Source organism: Nestor notabilis, unplaced genomic scaffold (genome assembly GCF_000696875.1).
Source record: "Nestor notabilis isolate BGI_N333 unplaced genomic scaffold, ASM69687v1 scaffold6449, whole genome shotgun sequence".
NCBI classification, from domain to species: Eukaryota; Metazoa; Chordata; class Aves; order Psittaciformes; family Psittacidae; genus Nestor; species Nestor notabilis.
This window is the reverse complement of record NW_009943209.1, coordinates 24,511-43,614: the sequence shown is the minus strand read 5'-3', so window position 1 is coordinate 43,614 and position 19,104 is coordinate 24,511. Positions and strand designations below refer to the sequence as shown.

The 19,104-nt window shown below is 47.0% G+C and overlaps 1 protein-coding gene across 2 annotated transcripts in view; it reads right to left on the bottom strand.

Annotated features, from left to right (window-relative positions):
* APLP2 (amyloid beta (A4) precursor-like protein 2) overlaps positions 1-19,104 on the bottom strand; it is a 24,573-nt gene that overhangs the window by 2,559 nt on the left and 2,910 nt on the right. Inside the window, exons 3-15 of one of the 2 annotated variants that reach the window (XM_010021808.1) lie at positions 17,071-17,183; positions 15,515-15,690; positions 14,768-14,982; positions 12,754-12,921; positions 10,609-10,724; positions 10,221-10,295; positions 8,914-9,072; positions 8,489-8,617; positions 6,035-6,134; positions 4,829-4,999; positions 4,246-4,281; positions 1,289-1,371; positions 392-466 (exon numbers count right to left, since the gene is read on the bottom strand). In XM_010021808.1, the coding sequence (XP_010020110.1) occupies positions 392-466; positions 1,289-1,371; positions 4,246-4,281; positions 4,829-4,999; positions 6,035-6,134; positions 8,489-8,617; positions 8,914-9,072; positions 10,221-10,295; positions 10,609-10,724; positions 12,754-12,921; positions 14,768-14,982; positions 15,515-15,690; positions 17,071-17,183 (1,616 nt within the window). The remainder of the gene's footprint in view (positions 1-391; positions 467-1,288; positions 1,372-4,245; positions 4,282-4,828; positions 5,000-6,034; positions 6,135-8,488; positions 8,618-8,913; positions 9,073-10,220; positions 10,296-10,608; positions 10,725-12,753; positions 12,922-14,767; positions 14,983-15,514; positions 15,691-17,070; positions 17,184-19,104) is intronic. The other variant, XM_010021809.1, reaches the window with a different exon arrangement.

Sequence of the window (19,104 nt, the reverse complement as noted above, 5' to 3'; positions counted from 1 at the left end):
AGAGGTGAGGAAGATTAGCTGCTAAACCTAAAAGGTGGCATAAAGACCTGAAAGGTCTTTAATCATCTGTGGTATCAAGACATGACTGATTACACTGGACAGGGTAAACATTTCACCTCTAAATATTTCACCAAAAGGATAACCAACACAAAATTGTTTCCCTGCTCAGGCTTTCTGGACAGGCAGTGACCCACACTGCTTCCCCATCCCACAAAACACTTACACAAGAGACAGGCGAGGTTCTAACGTGTATTTACTGTTCACACCACTATGCAGCAAGGCTGGTGCTGCGTGACCTCCCAGAGCAGTGTCAAGGCACCAAACCCCAAATTCAGACCCACACAGGAACCAAACCCCAGCTTTAGGAACCTGCCCATTGCCATGTACGTACCGGCTCGTCCACCAGCCCACCGACACGCTCCGCATTGAAAATCATCTCCTTCACATCCAGGGTTTCATCAATTACCTGAGAACAGCCACAAAAGTGCTTCATGAAGGGACATAAGAAGACAGAAGGGATGTGGAGGCACACAAGAGACCTTCAGTGAAGACTCAGAACCATCTTTCCCTTGCTCTCAACTGTTCTCCAATACTGCAGCTCTCTGGACATCCAGACTACCTCAAACTAAAGACTCAAATGAAAACCCAGGTCCTAGCTTTGGACAAAGCACTTCTGCTGTGGAAGATCTAACCTGTGGCTTTAAATCTCCTTTTTTTGGGGGTTAGAACTACAAGACCTTAAGGTCCTTTCCAACCCAAACCATTCTCTAATGATTCTGTAAAACAGACTTGAAAGGAAACTCTCAAAAGCCAACTGTGTTGGTTTTTAACCAGGGGAACTGAGACAAGGCTGCCACTAGAACATCATGAATTCTGTACACTGTAGATAGAGCTAATACCAACTGGCTTGCTCCCCTTCAGAAGGCAGCAGGGCCTTTCTTGCCATAAAAAATAGGTGGGAAGACAGATGGATGACAGTGTGTTCAGACAGTGAGCTACCTACCTCAAATCGAGCTATACCAGAGGGTCTCTGCTTGGGAAAGCAGTTACTAAATCAGACAGATCTCCAGCTCAGACTGCCAGAGATCTAGATTCTCTTTCCTTCCCTCACCCTCCCACCCTTCTGATGCTAAGCAGTATTAAGAGCCTACAATAGTCAGAAAACTGACTCCCCCACACCATATGGATAACAAATGCAGTGACATTCCGTAAGCATGGAAATAAGCCACTGCTTTTAATTAGTGTCCCCAGCAAACTCGGCTTTACAAAATAAAGGTGGAGGGCTCACCACATTTTCATCCACTTTCTTCTTGCTGTTAATCACCTTTTCTTCAGCGCCGATCAGCCCATCCAGCTCAGTCATGCCAGAACCTGCACCAGAAGAGCAAGGCATAGACCATTACTCAGTGACTTTGGGAAGGGTTACCTACTCTTTGTAGAGCTGCCATGGCTACTGTGTTTAACCACATGGACCGCTGATTATTAACCTGTCTTCATGCTGTTGTGTCAGAAAGGGAGCTCGGAAGCTATGCTACAGTGACAAGTGACTGGGGGGGGTGTTCTGTTAATGAGTGGGAATGAGGTGGCAATGAGAGGAGCAGACAAGACTCACCAAAACCAGGCTGAGGTGTCAATCCACAAATACCATCTACCGCTAAGTGCTGCTGTTAGAAGGTTCAAGGCAAGGTGTTAACACAAGGTGTGAGCGTGCAGTTCCTTTCTGCAGATGCCACTCGGGGTCAGCACCACCTCACTGTGACCCCGTGCTGGAGGCACACATCTCCTCCGTGCTGGGAGCCAGCACACAAGGGAATGCTGGCACCCATTCTTTTGCAATCAAGTGCCATCAGCAAGCGCCTCGGGAATGAGAATTGCAAGGTCACCCAGCTCTGTAACGAGCTGCTGTCCCTTATCTGGCACAAGCCCAGAAACAATAAATCCCAGGACAAGGGAGGAGCAAAGAGCCACGCCAGCCTTTGTACCAGAACATCACTCACCCATTTCTAGGCTGAAACTAGTATAGGATCAAGAGAGGAATATCAATTAACAGGAGGCGGCTGCTCTGCATAAACTGTTTGGATCCGAAGCGTTTATAAATAGATTGGATCAATAAGAGAAGAGTCTGATGCAAGATACAAAGACCTAACATAACACAGCATGTTAGGAGAAAGCCTGTTTTCCACTATCTGCAGGGACAACACAGTGTCCTTCACAACACCTAAGCCTCCCTAATGCAAAAGCAGGAGGACAGCAAAGCCTCAAACCTACAGCGGGGTCTCTCCAATGCAGAGCATGAGGTGGGGGAAATACTGCTACAGCACTTAACACTTTGCCAGTGACTGCATACACCTCTCCACAAGCTGCTGAGCTTGCAGGTTGCCTAAGACATTATGTCAGCCGCTGCTGAAATTGGCAGCATGTTCTTTGATGAGATGTAAGGAGAGGCTGCTTGGCTCCAAGGCAAGTTTTTACTGCCTGAAAACGCCAAGGAAACTAATGTTTCACTCCAGCTCCTCCCAAAAGCAGCATCTCGGGGGTGTTTTTTGCATCCCCTTTCCCTATCCAGCTCTTTGGAGACAGTAATCAGATTCCAAGCACGGCCAAGACTGCCGGTCTGACTTCTCACGGTTGCCCAAGCAGGTCATGTTATTGTGAAAGGCAATGATGGGGATTTTCTGGAGAGACCAGCCACAAATAACTTTTAGAGAACTACTGTGTCAGCTTTTGGCCTATGGCTGCTTTATTCAATCCTCAGGAGTCTCCAGGGCTGGGAGTTCTGAGCTTTGCTATTTGTCACAGAGTGCTGTACCAAATAACAGACCCAGTTCTATGTAGCTCAAAGGCACGGTTGAGACTATGTACTTCCCAGGGGAAAGAAACCCACACACATGCACTACGTCCCCCACAAAACTCCCTAGCAGCCCTCCTGAAATACAGTGTAGAGGTAAGGAGCAAGTGTAGATGCAATCTTTGTCCCCAAGTCATCGGAAACTCTCCTACGGGGCTTGGAGCAACCTGCTCTGGTGGAAGGTGTCCCTACCCGTGGCAGGGGGTTGGAACTGGATGAGCTTTAAGTCCCCTTCCAACCCAAAGCATCCCATGATTCTATGAAACGGGGAGCACCAGCTTATATTGATCTCCTTGAAGTCAACGAAGCACTTGTCCAAAGGAAAAGAAGTCAAACTAAAGGTGTCCTAATTCCTTCCAGAGCAGTCAGTGCACTGAATTAGCTGTACGCTGTTCCACAAGAGGGATGAAGGTGACTTACATTTGTAGAGAAAGGCTGATAACGAGAATAGTTCCAAGCTTTCTGGCCTTCACTGTGTTACAGAACTATCTGTGTTCATATTCAATGGTTATTAGCAAAATTCTTTGCTCTCCCTTTGAGATTCTGCACAACGTGTTTGTAACCAAAGGCAGATTAAAATGCTGGGTTTACATCCCACGCACAGCACACGTACCACTGCTCTGCAAGAGCATTTTAGGAATTAGCCTGCAACTTCCACTTCAGGAATGGGATCTGTGGTAGCAGAACAGCCAGGCCTCATCTTCACCTGAGACTGTACCACTAACGAAGAAGTTAATTTAATGCCAGAGTTTCTACGCTGCTTTTCCAGCCCAGGCAGCCTCATTAAGCCCAGCACTGAGTTCCTGCAGAATTAATAAGGAGCTAAATGAGAAATGGATAATCACACAGGACTCTACTAGTATGGAGAGATGCTACGAGTGGAAAGGGGATGCTGAGGAGATCACAATGGAGGAATCTCCTAACTCACGTGTCCCAGACTAGCTGCGCTCTATGGTATCTATGAGGACACTTGGCCAGGAAACACAACCTGTGTCTGCTGCGGCACCGATTCCTAGTTCAGTGCTGTCATCAAGGATGGATTCCACAGCAGGGACAAGAGCCTCCAGACTATTTTCCATCACCACTGAGCTTTAATTTTGCCAAGTGCCCAACTGGAGATGCTGCAGGCAGCCTGCTAGGTTTCTTGAGGGCAAAAAAGCTACTCCAAGACACCTTGTGAGCCCGGCAGGGAGGAACACACGCACTTGATGAGATGCTCAGACTACTTTGTTTCTTTAACACAAGGCCTAAACAAGCACAGCTGAAAGTTAACTGATCTAAATGAGAGCAGGGAAATGAAAATCAAGGTGAGTATGGAACTAACATGAAGCTATCAGACACACTGAGAAGGTAGGAGAGTGATCGAAAGCACTGTGAGGGAGCAGCTTAGAACCAACCTTTTTTCATTGGGTGGTACAAATCCGTCTGAGGATCTAGCAGGAGGGAAAACAAAAACAAAAATAGCAGAGAAAGGAGATTAAGAGAGAAAGGAAAAGGCTTGTGCATGATTTCTGACTCAGAGCCTGGGAAAAGCTTTTAGTCCTCAGCCTTCTTTAAGCTCAGGACTCTGTCCAAGCATTTGTAAAGTCAACGCACACGCACACACCAGCTGTCAACACCCAACAGTACACCAAAATACAGCTTTAAAATAAAGAGAACTCCTACAGCCCTTCAGCAGGGCACAGACTCAACATAACATGAGAGCATTTTGCTTAAAGACTGAAAATCCATTGCAGAGTCAAGCCACGCAGTCAAAATGTGAAACTCCCTGCGAAATGGGAAGAGAGAAACCAATTCTGCCAAGAGAAGAATGGGAAAGCCAAGAGAGAAGCTCAGGGCAGTACAAGCGGCACTGCCTCTTTCCAGGGGCAGCTGCTTTCCTCTTAGATCACCCAAAGGGATGGAGCTTTCTGTTCCACCAAGCTGAGCCTAAGATGAAAGCACCTCTGTTGTGTAAAGCCAGTTTCCAGATCCACATACCTTCACTTTCAGGCAAGGCTGGGAAGGTTTTCACCTGGAACGGACGGAAAGGTTTGCCCTCCAGGGGAATTTCTTCACTCTCCTCAGAGCTCACTCTGACATCCACCTGGGATTCCGAAATGGAGGACGTGAACTGATCCATGTCTGCACGTTGCTCCTGAAGCAGCTCATCTGAAAGGAGTAAGAGGAAAGAAACTGCATGAAGCCTGGCAGGGACGGAAAAGGGCAGATGGCTTGAACCGAGCTGAGGCAGGGCTGCAGGGAATGCTGCTGAGGGCTGCCAGGTTATCTTATCCTGCATGCTCTGAAGTCTCATCTGGAATTCTCAAGTAAAGGTGTCGCCTAGAAATACATACATTTAAGGGCCAAGGGGTTTGATGTGGCAAGAGGTTTTGGCAAGATGGGATTAAACTATAAAGTGGGAAAGTACCTGCCTATTTTTATGGAGCTTTTTCATCTCCCTTTGAGAAACAGCTTTGCTGTCTGGAATGCTGTTGACTTTTTTGATACAGACAGTGGAAGTTCTTAGGTACAAGCTACTCTGGATGTGTTGCAAAACATTGCCAGTCAGCTGTGGACCTGCTCCAGCAAGTCCAGAGGAGCCCCATGATGATGCTGCGAGGGCTGGAGCAGCTCTGCTCTGGTCACAGGCTGAGAAAGCTGGGCTGGTTCAGCCTGGAGAAGAGAAGGCTCCTTAAAGGGAGACCTTCGAGCAGCTCCAGTGCCTAAAGGGGCTCCAGGAAACCTGGAGAGGGGCTTTGGACAATGGTCTGTAGGGACAGGATAAGGGGAATGGCTTTAACCTGCCAGAGGGGAGATCGAGATGAGCTCTTGGGCAGAAGCTCTTCCCTGTGAGGGTGCTGAGGCGCTGGCACAGGGTGCCCAGAGAAGCTGTTTTTGGGTCCTGCCCCATCCCTGGCAGTGTTCAAGGCCAGGTTGGACACAGGGGCTTGGAGCAACCTGCTCTAGTGGAAGGTGTCCCTGCTCGTGGCAGGGGGTTGGAACTGGATGAGCTTTAAGGTCCCTGCCAACCCAAACCATTCTGTGATTCTGTGTTTCTAAAACCCTGAGAGTATCTGCCCTGTGGTACCTAAGCCTGAGAGCCTGTTGTGGAGGGCATCCCCTCAAAGGAGCTAGCCATCTTTTTGGAGCTTGCTATAAAAGCTTGTCTAACACGGTGACATGGGAGCTGGCACTGAGACTCACCAATCTCATCCTGGATTTCTTCAGCCACATATGGCACCTTGTAGAGCAGAGACAAGCTTTGATTCATCCGCTCCTCAATCACATGGAGATGTGTCATCACCTGCAGATGTACAAGAGTGTGTTGGAGGAGGCAAAGACTGTCAGTCACTCAGTTGGTACCGGTCCTTCACTTGCTTCATTAAGCATCTGCTACTGGTGATGGATCTGCCATCACAGACAACACGATGGGACATGGGTGCACCTAGTCCCATTCTCTGGATGACAGTCTCTAACACATCACTCTGACAGAACTGGTCATTTGTGGATGGCCCTCTAGGTATTTTGGGAAAGGCTGGGAGCAAGACAGAGAGGATGTGGCTGACTCTTGCTGCAACCAGCTCTCCACTGGAAATGCTGGAGCTGGTATTTCCCATCTGCCAGACATGGTCATAATTCATTTCCTGCAGCAGCTACAAGCAAGTGCTTTATTAAATGGATTATCATTCCTGACTACTAGAAGAGATACACACAGAGGGAGTAGACAATATTATTTATCAACTCTGGTTGCAGAACAAAGGTGCCTTTCAGAACAACGGTGGCATTACATTTGTCTTACACCCACTACACCCCCTCACTGCCAACAGCATTCTCCCTTCATTTGAGAAATGAATTCCAACTCCAGGCAACCTCAAATCGCTCTTCCCCAGCATATTAAATTCGCTGCTAAAGTCAAGCCTGACCTGAAGAGGGTGCTGCATAATCAGGGATCACGTAGACAACTAGAAACATGTATCTGGACGACCTAACGTTGAAATAAAGGAGTTGAAAGGACCTGTTTTACAGTCTGACGTGTGCCTGACCTTTAAGAGCAAGGATGAAAGCAGTTTAATTTTACATGTGGCAGCTTGTCAATCAAGGGCATCGATTGAGGCACATAAAGTGCATCTGGAAAGCAAAGCAATGGAAATTGAACTGTCCCACCCACATCCCTCCCCTGCTGATCTGTTGACACTGCAGCCTTCAGAATGAATTAAGGACTGTTTAGGTTTTAGCTTAAGAATACAGTTCACACAGGCTCTCTCTTGGGCTTTGGCAGTGTCAGAACAAAGGGTCAGGGTGGGCTGTGCCTGCTATGCTAAGCTGCCTCTGAAAACAGCTATCACGTATTCCGCACCGCAAGGCAAACAGCAGCTTGGAAATACCACCAGGATGTGCAGCTCGGCAAGAATCAGAGCAGCAGTGGCAGATAACCCGAGGGACAAGGGCTGAAGGTACACTGCTAGCACCCAGGAACAGCAGGAAACCACCAGGACACCTCCAAGGGTGAATTTTTCCTTCTGGAAAATCACTGCAACGTGACTCTACAACTCACCAAAGGTGACAGTAACTGGCTCCAGTCCCTGTCTTACTCTTAAACCAGCATGTTTTCATTCACTGGTTATAAAGCCAAGTAATGAGGTATTTTTTCCTCTCTCTTTCCATTTGGATGTGCTCCACCACCTTGTCTCCCTGCAGCTCTCCATTCTTTTCTGTTCTGGCATATCTCTCATGCATTACAGAATTCAAAGGTATGTCAAAAGGAGCAAGCCCACCCCAAACTGGGACTGGTGGAACACAGGTTACATTCCTGAAGCTGCAACTGGACACAGTCAGTGCTCTCTGCTTCCCTCTGCACTTGTGAAAGGACATACCCTTATGAACAGATCTTTTTAACATTAACTGGCCATTCTTATTTTGACTCTTACTTAGGCCTTTCAGTACATCTTCCACCTTTTCAAAGGTGGGTTGCAAAAGCGAGTGACAAGATGTAATTCAAAGGACCTGCGGAATATCTGCAACTCCCCTTACAAGTACCAATGGCCAGGTTTGACATCCGCTTTAAGCAGCATATTCACAAACACTCCCCAGCACAAAGAAAATGACTTTCTGGCTGTTCGGGAGTAAAATATATCACAACAGCACAAAATAAACTCATCAAGAGTAGACTTTCTAATAAAGCCAACAATGATGATCAAGTGCTTGGTAAGGGTTATGTATTATGCTTCTGAACCAAGACAGTGACTCTGCAGAGGCATGGAAGATTCCCACAAAACACAGGCACGTGAAGAAGCAGTCTAACGAAAGTAACACATAGACACAAGGTCCTGGAAGAAGTCAGGCAGTCAGTTCAAGGATGACCAAGTCCCCAGCAAGTAATCCCATGGGTGTTTGACAAAAGGAAACATAAAAATGATACCAAACTAGTTCTAAACTCCTAGACTTGCCCTTGTGACCAACAATAATTCCTGTATAAACCAGAGTTTGAGCACTGAGCACCAAGGAAACTTGTACAGCCAGCCTATCTGATGACACAGAACGGGAGATCTCTGCACAAGAACGAGAAGTTGCTATAGCACCCAGAAAAAACACAGCTTCTAAATCCTCTGACAGCAGGCCTGGCTAACAATGCCTCCCTTGATAGAAACATTCTTATACCTGAGATTTCATCTGTGCAGCCTTTTCTGGGTCAACTGCCAGGACGTGCTGGTAGTGGCGGATGGTGTGCAGCCGGTCCTTGTTCTCAGCACGCACGTAGCGCTTCAGAGCTTGCAGGATGCGGTGGGGCTGTGGGATTTGAGGAAGGGAAGAGTTCAGTTCCATATGAGCCAATTCACAGCTGAAACACAGCACTTGAGGAAAATAACTGTTTTCTTTTAAGTCTGTTAGAGCAATTGTGCCTTATGAACACCAAACAAAGCGGTGGGTTTCTTAACCAGGCAGGCAGGAGTACAGTTCAGAGACCCACAGCTAGGTCTGCACGAACAGCCACGCTGGAGAAGGCTTTACAGAATCTATTCCCAGCTTCTGCCTTGGCAACCGAGCTGTTCCCACCTTCCATTCCACCCTGCAAAGAAGCTCACCCGTGGTGGGTCAGCCTGCAGGGCAGCCAGGTAGTTCTCCAGAGCAATGCGGCGGCGATCGTTCAGCATAGCTTCCACACGAGCAAGGTGAGTTTCCACAAGCTGCTGCTTCTCACTTGCTGCTTCTTTCTCCAGGGATTTCACCATTGCCTGGAAGTGCTACAACAAAGGAAGCGCATGAAAGGCGCTGCAGGCGTCAGGGTCACCTATTCTCAGTCCTCCTTTGAACAAAGAGAGCCTGTCACACTGCATGTCCTAGGTATTCATAGCAGGGGAGAAGGGCACTGCTACGCGCCCTTGTTGATGCAGATTTCATCTTTGCAAATTCAATAGTGACTATTTGCCTTCAAACTGCCTTCACAAGCCATTTCAGAGGCCTGAAGAAGGCATGTGGCCTTGCAGATAAAGCTCACGTTGGGAGATCCAGGCTGTGCTGAACTTCTTTCCCTTGACTTTGCAATATGGAAACAGGATTGACCCCTTCAGCATAGAGCCAATAATCTGAATCTGCAGAAGTTCGCAAAGGGGATGTTTCATCAGTACTCCTTCAGACCAAACCTCTACGTAGTCTGTTACAAAGGTCATAACCCACATCTCCAATCAAACCAGGAAAGTCCATTAAGCATTCTTATGTTTCAACAGAGATGATGGCAAACTCTTTTAGACCTGCACATATTTCCAAACAGTGGCTTGTGCTAAAAAATTTAGAGAGAAAACTGTGTTCCAAAGCGGGCAACAGTCACTTAAGATGGATATTGGTTTGAGGGAACTTCACATAGTTGTCCCTGCCAGAAGAGCCTGCCCCCAGCAACCCCATACTGGGAATATCCCTGATTAACTTTGCAGTCTAACTGAACATTCCTCATAAGGCAGAAGATTGGCACTTTGGCAGCAAACCAGCTTTATCTGCTGGCTAAGTGGTTCTCACTATGTCTGCCCAAACAGGAAATGTGTGTCCAGAGAGTCAGGGCCAATCTGAACTGGACTGTGAGGCCACTGGTTAGTGTGGAACAGGCCAAAGGGCTGAAGTTACAATTTGGCTCTGGTGTCGCTATGCTTGAGGGGTGAGACAGCTTCTTACTGCTGGGTTTAGGGAAGGACGTGGCACAGCATCAGCTCATCTCCAGCTTTAAGAACAAAGCATGCATTTGAATCCAATCTCCTCTACAAGGCAGCTGCTGACAGAACAGGAAAGCTGTTCTTCCATCTCAGCTGCCTGTTGGCTTTGAACACTTCAATCTCTCATTTATCGAGAAGACGAAGGCCAAGCACCAGTAACTTTCCTCTTTATGTCCTTCAACTCTTACCTGAATGAGAGTCTGCCTTTCTGCCTTGGGGAGATTGACAGCTTGGTGTTCTGCTTCCTCCCATTCCTTTTTCACCTGGACAAGGAAAGGACAGAACCCAAATTAACATCTGATCTTTGCGAGCTGATTTGCCTTCACAGGTAGATCCCTGTACAGCCTGGCTAGGAAAACAGCTGCAGTGGGGTTTAAACCTAGCACTTAACCCACTGAGCAGCAAGCCAAGTGTCCCCAGTGATCCCCTTCTCCCAAAACTCTGAAGAAATGAGAATCTAACTGCAATATTGCAAAAAAAAAACCACTAAAAGGCTGGTGCATGGAGAGGAAACCGGTTCACCATCAATTTGTCCAGACATAGACAGATGGCAAAAGACCAAAGCTAGGTGCTCACCCGGTCCATACGGTTGTGGTGCCTGACCTCCAGCTGCTCCTTTGCCTTCTGGAAGCGGGCATGCTCGTTGTCATCAGCTGGGGTTTCAAAGTAGACATCCACATCATCAGTTGGCACTGCAAAGAGAGGGTGAAGGATAAGTGGCGGTGCCAAACCCCGTGATCCTGGACTGCAAAAGACAGGTAGGGGAGAGGAAGCTCCACTCCTGCACCATTAACAGTCTGACAGGCTGAGTTTACTGAACCACCACCTACCAGGAGTCCAGTTTGGTATCTTTAAGCTGCCAATTTACTGCACACCACCAGTTAGTTCCACCATCCCCAAAGCACGGTAATGCACCGCGGCAACCGGTCTTCCCATTAGTTCTGAGATGAGCATTATTCAGCTCCAGCAACAGAATGAGTTGGATTGCAGAATAAAGAACTTGTTCTCTCTTCCCTTTCACATTAGCTTTGGGGAGTTTAAATGACATTTTGTGCATTAGCTGTTCGCTGACAAGCTGGCTCCAGACATCACTAATAGGATCAGGGAGCTTCAAAATAAGTCTGCACAGAACACTGCATAATATTTGACACTTCAAACCTACCTTCCCTACCAGATGCACCATGCAGGACTAACAGGCAATGATATTAGACAAGACAGCAACAGAAGGAGGCTCAGTGTGACAAGTTGGCTCATCCAATAAACTGGACTGTTCGTATCTTTAAGACATTCAATTTTGACAAGGGGAGAAATACATTTCAGAGCTGAAGAATTCCAAGCATTATCCCATAATCCACAATGCAAACTCCACAATGGGGGCTCTGTACTCCGTAAACTGCAGATTATGGAAATGCTGAACCAAGTTTCTGTGCTCAGTTTTAGAAGCTACACATCCCAAAGCCTTTTCTGAAAGGATCTATGGCAAACAGGATGCTCTCCATCGCTGCCCTTCAGCAGAGGGAGGGCAGAAAGGGGAATCGCATTAGTTATTTGGGTGGAAAAACCCTGCAACACATCACTGAATGCTTCAGGGGAAAGAATTACCTGGCACTTCAGCATGAATACAGTTTAGATGCACCCGAACCTTTAACTAGGGAAGGAGGAGTGAAGAAAAGGGGAAAGGATAACTGAAATAATGGCAACATATCACACAGGCATTCCGGTTGCATGCAACGGACACCATGAGATCAGTACCATATTCTGGGCAGGCTCATGGCATTTCTGAACCAGGCTTGGACACAGAGAAGCCTCTTTCCAGCCCCAAATCCCTCTGTTACAGGACAAAGTTTTATACAAAAAGCTCCTGACATCCGCATCTTTTATTTCACCGCTTCGGTGAGATCAGCCCAATCTAAAGCACTTGCATGAAGCCCATTTTGTAAACAGGATTATGGCTGTAGAGTCAGACTGCCAAGCCCCAGATAACACAAAAAGCCTTTCAAAAGGCTTTTATGGGAGCTGAAGTGGAAGTGCTGGAGTTCAACAATAAGATTAATAAGGAGGTTAAAATGTTTTTGGTAGCTTTATCATCTGACATAAAAGCCAGTTGAAATTGGTGCCAAAAACCTCAAGCTCTCAAAAACACAGGGATTGAGTCATGATTCATATTTCAAACCAAGCTGAAAGTGGGCATCTGAATTCTACACTACTTCTCCAATATCTTCCCAAAATACAGTAGCAAGAAAATGCCTACTACCAGGAGAACAGCGAGGAGCAGCCTACTTTTCAGGATCGACAGGTCAAACGTATGGATGGAACACCACTGGGGGAAGTAAGTGCTTCCTTCCATACCTTTGGAATAAAAGCTAGGTACATAAACAGGAAAGCTATGCATTTTCCCAAGAGGTTAGAGACAGCCCCTAATCCCTGCTATAGATCTGGAAGAGGACAACTACACCCTTAGTAAGAGCTGCAAGCCGATGGAGAGCACAGACACCATACATCCAGAGCCACTTTCCCTAGGAAAGCTCCCCCTGAAGACCCGGAGAAGCGGAGACAAGAGGAGACTGCTGCAAAAGGACAGACAGAACTGCTGCAGACACCGGGACCAAGAGGATAAAGCTACACACGTGTCCTCTCTTGACCTAGGCAAGGAGGAGGAGACACCAAACGCCAGACAGACAGTGGCTAGCTGCAAAAGGGCCAGTGGGAGGCAGGACTTACTCATCTTTTTACACACAGCCATACAATACTCCTCTGACTCAAAATTGTTCCTGTTGCCTCCGCAGCCTCCATATATAAAGCGAATGCATTTTCTCTTGTTAGGGTCGAAGTACCAACGAGGCATCACAGCCCGGCAGGGCCCTGTCATCGCCTCCTGGGAGCAGACAGCTGTGTGGAGACGGGTTAGAACGTGAGCTAGTGAGGAGCACAGGCACTGAGGAGCACTTCATACAACACAGGGGTGGCTCTACTTCCTACCTTCAGCCACTGCACTGACCAAAGGGCTTCTGTCAGTTTTGGGGGGGGGGATATTTAACATTGCAAAAGCATTCACCCCAAGGCTTGCTGTTTGGGGAGGTGCCTGTACGTGGTGCTTTGAAGCACCAGGTTACCCAAGCAGTTGCCTCAATATGGAGCTCTCATCTGCCAGAATGATTTCTCCTTAGCTAGAGGCTAAACCAGCACGGATCTGTTTGGCTGATGTCACAGTGTCATGCCTCGGGTGTCCCTGCATGACAGAAAGATAAAACCAACCTGATGGAAGGAAAACCCATTAGGGCCGCTTAAAGCATTCCAAGATGTCCTGTGGGCTGCACTCTGCCTGGATAGACACTCCACATCTTGAAGGTGAGGTATAAGAGCAAGTGAAAAAGCAGGCTAAGCACAAGGAACGTGATCACCATGGCAATCTCAGCTGCTAGGTTTTCCAGTTTGGAAACATCTATATGCTAAACACTGAAACTCCAGGTAGCCACGGTATGTGGGCTGCTTCACAATGAGCAGGCACATAACTGGGTTATTTTGAGGCAAGAGAACAGATACAGTGTGTAATTTAGCAACCGTTCATGGCACTTTGGGGAAAAAAAGACTGTGGACCCCCAAAACAGACACCCCAGTCAGATGGTTCCAAGACTGTTGCAGCACCAGCAGATCAGTAACGGTCCTGCACATATATGAGCTAAGCCTTGTCTCAGCAAGTAAAATTATCTGCAGCATGCTGGCATTTTACCAGGAAGATGCAAGAACTGCTGGCAACGATTCAGTGATCTGGAGCTAATTGAATTTCGTTCCCTCTCCCCTCCTCCTTCCTCTGCAGACACTTCTACATGTAAAGGGTAGGACATCGTATAACGCTGAGGCACCACGCAACCAGCAGATGCCCTTTGCAATGGCACCCACCACTTCACGAAAGCTACTGCAAGCACAGTATGTGTTATTACTGCAGAAAGCCCGTGCCACCTGTGTAATAAAAGCAGGTCAGTTGTGCTGGCTGACTTTCTTTCAGGAAAGAGAAGGGTTTATGCAAAGGCAGCACCAAATATGTTCCTCTTAAATGGCCAGGAGGCACCTTTATGCCACCTCTGCAGAATATGGCCCACTGCTCTTAGTTTCCTTTTCTAAACTGAAATTGTATCACAGAATCCCAGACTGGTTTGGGCTGAAGGGACCTTAAAGCTCCTCCAGCTCCAACCCCTGCCATGGACAGGGACACCTTCCACTAGAGCAGGTTGCTCCAAGCCCCTGTGTCCAACCTGGCCTTGAACACTGCCAGGGATGGGGCAGCCACAGCTTCTCTGGGCACCCTGTGTCAGTGCCTCAGCACCCTCACAGGGAAGAGCTTCTGCCTAATAATCCACCAAATCCAAGATAATCACCCTAAACTGGGCTTCTACATTCAGAGTGTACCCCAAATGCTCGGTATTTTTCAAACCTCAGCCTATGCAGATATGGTTTTTCTGACTCAACACTGCACCTTCATGGAGGTGCTTGTTCAACGTGCCAAACACTGGGCTTTCTGCCAGCAGAACTCCTGTTTATCTGGAAACATATGGCCTGTGCTCTAGAGAGTTAATTTCAACACTTGAAACATAAGCATCATCAGCTTCTCCTCTGTTTGCTAACTTATCTGGCAAATACAACCTCCAAGTGGCATTTAGTGACTTGATCGAAAACCTATCACCAAGAAGATGACTCTCGGGGAAGCCAGAGGCCTGCAGGCTGGAACGTCTCTTACATTTCATGTCACTGCTGACTTCTTTTTCGGGAGCAGCCTTGTCATTGCTTGGCTCTGTGGGGGTCTCCTCGTTGTAATCATCCACTTTGTAGCTATCGTAATAGTAATCACGGTCTTCCACCACATCCTCCTCTTCCCCTTCATCTTCTTCATCCTCATCCTCCTCCACAGCGGTTCCTGTGATGTCTTCTACACCTGCCTCTGTAGGGAACTCACTGAAGGGATACAGTTAAGTTAGGGGTAAAGTTAAGGCTAATCACTCTGCAGACAACCTTTGATGTACCAGCGTAACGATTCTCTTTTCATCTGTTCTAGAAACACAGGAGATGGGAAAAATAAATGGACCAACTATTGATCAGCCCATCAACTGCAGTGATGGGACCTCCCTCACTATAGACACACCTACTGCAGGCAGAGCTGCTCCATGCCTCTGGCTTAGTGGAGGTTACCTGCATTTTCTCACCAGCTTCTATTCACTAAGTGGAATTCTACCATCAGGGGAGGTACCTGCTGTAGCAGTCAATCTTTTTGACTGACTGAGGATGAAGGGAGGGGGACTGTTTAGCTCCTCGACTAATAGTGCTGCAAAGTCATCCGTGCTTCTGCAAGGCTCTTTCAGGGCCAGGACGCTCCTTTGGGAACTTCAAAAGCACAGGAATTCTCTCTACCCTCACCACAAGGGTGAAACACTCACAAAGAGCAACTTCACGTACAGAGCTGTCAACATCTGTGCTAGTACAACCCTACCTTTTATAGAGGTCATAGTCTTCGTCCTCATCTTCATCCTCTTCCTCTTTAGATAGAGCCTCATCCACAACCTTTGCCTGAGGACAACATACGTATTCTGTTCCATGGAACTGGTCCACTCCACAGGGCAGCAGCATGCCATAACTGTGCAGGATCATCCCTTCTGTCAGACAGGCCTGAAAGAGGAGCCCGTTTGTGTCAGTTCAGCATCATGCTCTTGCTTTGCATAAAGCTAAAGTTTGCCTAGCATAGATCTTGACAATACTACCAGCAGCCTAAACCTGACAGCAAAAAGACAACAGCAACATACAGCCCGAGTCTGAATATCAAAGGAAAATGGATTTGAACCTTGTAGATTAATCAACATCTCCAGGAACGGCCCAGATTTAAGCTCAGGACGTTTTGTGCCAACTCCAGGGATGGAGCACTCCAAAGAGGCAGAACTGCTGTTTGTATTTCTGGGATGGCCATTTCATTAAACTTCATCTATTACACTTTACACTGCAGTAAGTGAATAATCACTCAAATGGACTTTATGTCAAGATTATTTTAATATGCTGAAGATGAAAATCAATCAGATAATTCAAGAAAAAGCCAGACATTACATCCATACACTTCTCACAAGCTAAGGAAATACATGGCTCTGCGGTGCCCCAGAAAAGAATGAAGTAAGAAAGGCTTTGTTATGTACATCAGAACCCTTTTGCGCTTTGCTTCGTTACAGCACGGATGGAAAATGAGCCAAATATTTCTGGAGAAGGTCTCCAACTCTGTCAAAAGCAGAGTGACTTTTAAATATGCTTGACATTAACAAGTTTACCCTCAGTTAAAAGGCCATTCCTTCAGCAAAGCTTTATTTCGATGGGGTTTTGCTCCTGGGATTTTAAAGAAATAGGTTTAACTGGTGCATCCTTAACCTCATCTTTACCAGCACATCACTAATCATTGTGCTGCTGTTTCTACACACACATCTTGGTTTCACTACCCCCAGCTCAAACGGGTGTGCAGAGAATTTGCAAGCTTTCTGCTAGTCAGATTAAAAAACCACCACACAAACCCCCCTCCAAGGGCTAGATTTATTCTGAGAAGATAATCCATCTCTTATGTAAAACCTCCACTAATCAGGCACCAGAAACTCGGACTGTCCCCAAGCAAGTGCTGCCATCCAAATCCCCTGCAGCAGCAGGTACATTCATGCAAAATGTGCAAGGGAACAGGAACCAGCCTGTGAACACTGTGGCTCTCTACCCTGGGAAGAAGGATGAGCCACTGGTTAGAGCAATATCCGAGAGACCTGACTTCAATTCCTAGCTCCATCCCAGAGTATGATCTTGGGCAAGCTCCTTTTGTGAGTGAAGAATAACTCAGCTAGCTGAGAGGTTGGTTTAAGTCACTTGAGTGCTTTTAAATCCCCTTTTCATTGGTCTCTGCCTCAGTCCACGGGCTGCATGATGGGAATCGCAGACCCCAGAGATGAACGCTGTGGTGCTCCAATACTACAAGCATCCAAGGGGACAGATCCAGGATAAATATTCCTGCCACAGCAGGACATTTACCTCTTTGGCCACAGTATGCCAGTGCTGATGGCTTTCACACACATCCATCCGCTCCTTGTGGAAGAACCGGCACTTCTCTGGCACCAGCAGGACGTCGCTTACAAACTCCCCCACTGGAAAACAAGAAACATCCACAGTTCACGTGTGTCCAGCATGTAACAGACAACAAAGCCACTTTGAGAACTCCACTAAAACACACTTTGCTCAAAGTGCCTTAAAAGCTTGGTATATTCTTAATGGGGACAGAAAATCAGAGCCTCAGAGTTTCCAAGTTGGAGCAACCTGCTCTAGTGGAAGGTGTCCCTGTCCGTGGCAGGGGGGTTGGAACTGGATGAGCTTTAAGGTCCCTTCCAACCCAAACCAGTCTGGGGTTCTAAAAGCAGGAGTAGGGGCTGATTGCTGAAACATTACCTGAACCCTAAGGCTGATCTGAAGGCAAAAGTTTACAGTGCAAGTTAAGAAATAGTTGTTCATGGATCAGACAGGATTGACTGAAGAGTCTCCACAAAGAGCTTTGAAAACATTGCATCTGCACATGGAAGTTTTCAAACCACTTAATGGCCACTTTCTAAACATCATAGTGAAGCTACTTCATGCTGTTGGGTGCTGTAACAGCCTGGACGTTTTTATATGCCACGAGTGTTATCTACACTTTCAGTATCTGGGCATCAGAGCAAGTCTTGTTTTGTTTCCAGATGGTTTAATTCAGGATCAACTGCAGCACATTCCCTGACTCGGACAGCCCTGTCCTAACCAAAACACAGCAGGCTGGAATAAGCAAAACTACACAGCCCAAACCCCAGAGTACAAGCAGAGTCAGCAAATACACTGCATGCCATCCTTCAGATCACCACCACCTCACCAGCGTGATGAAGCGTTGACACTGTTAAAACCAGACCACTGCTCTTGAGGAAGAAGGGAGAGCACCAGTCTGCTCTCCAGACTCTGCATCAGTTGGACTGAGCAGCTATTTAGCCTAACTTTCCACCACAACTCAGTTTAGAATCAGAGAATCTTTCCAACCAGGTTGGAAAAGACCTTCAAGATCATCAGGTTCAACCAGGACGCCAGGACTGCCACATCCACCACTAAAGCATGTCACCAAGGGCCTCATCTACACTGTTTGGGAACACTTCTAAGTCAAAAGGCCTTTTCTCCGAGGCTCCAGGGAGGAGAATTATTTGTCCAACACTATCTTTTCAAAATAAGTGTTAAGATTTTGCATGATCAGTTTTTTGCCAGTACTGATACCAAAGTCTTGGGACACTGCTCCTACGCCCTACACACAAGTTAAGCAGAGTTTAGGGGCAGATTATGGGAGGACAATCTGCAAGATAATGAAAGCAACTACCACTCATCATCTCTTTTCCATTAGTTACATTTTAAACTAGTAAGAACAACAGAAAAATGGCATTTTCCCCATTTCCTTATCTCAGAACAGGCCACCTAGAATTTTACATCAACAATCCTTCCCTCTCAGGAGAGGTTTAAATGCTTCTCATAAGAAAGCGAACACTGACCAAGCTTTAAAATCAAGAGGCTGATGTTCTGGGGGCTGAAGGCAGAAGACTCAAAATGACCAGACACAGTAATTGTGAACAAACAGCTCTTTTGAACAGGGCTGAATCCTCACACCATCACATACGACACATGGAAGATGCTCTCAATTCACCTAGGAATTGGACAACCCTTACCTGCTACATGTTAATGGCACCTTCCCCACTGACAGAAAAGCTAAATTCTCTCCCTTTTCAGCTCAGAGCAGGCATAAGAAGTGCTTCCGTGTCACCTCTTATGTTTCCATGCCACCTAGCAGCCTAGTTTGTCTTTTCACACCTCACCAGGCTGAGCCCTGCTCCATCATCCTATTGTTACCTTCATTTTACAGTTCAGTGGCAGTGCTAATGGCTTCTCCTCTTCTCCCCTCTCTACCTTTGAAATACAAAAGAGCTTTTCACTGCTGGGGGGAGGCAGGAGAAGGTTAAACACAAGCAGCAAAATCCTACCTCCTCAAGATAGTCTGTGCTCTAATGT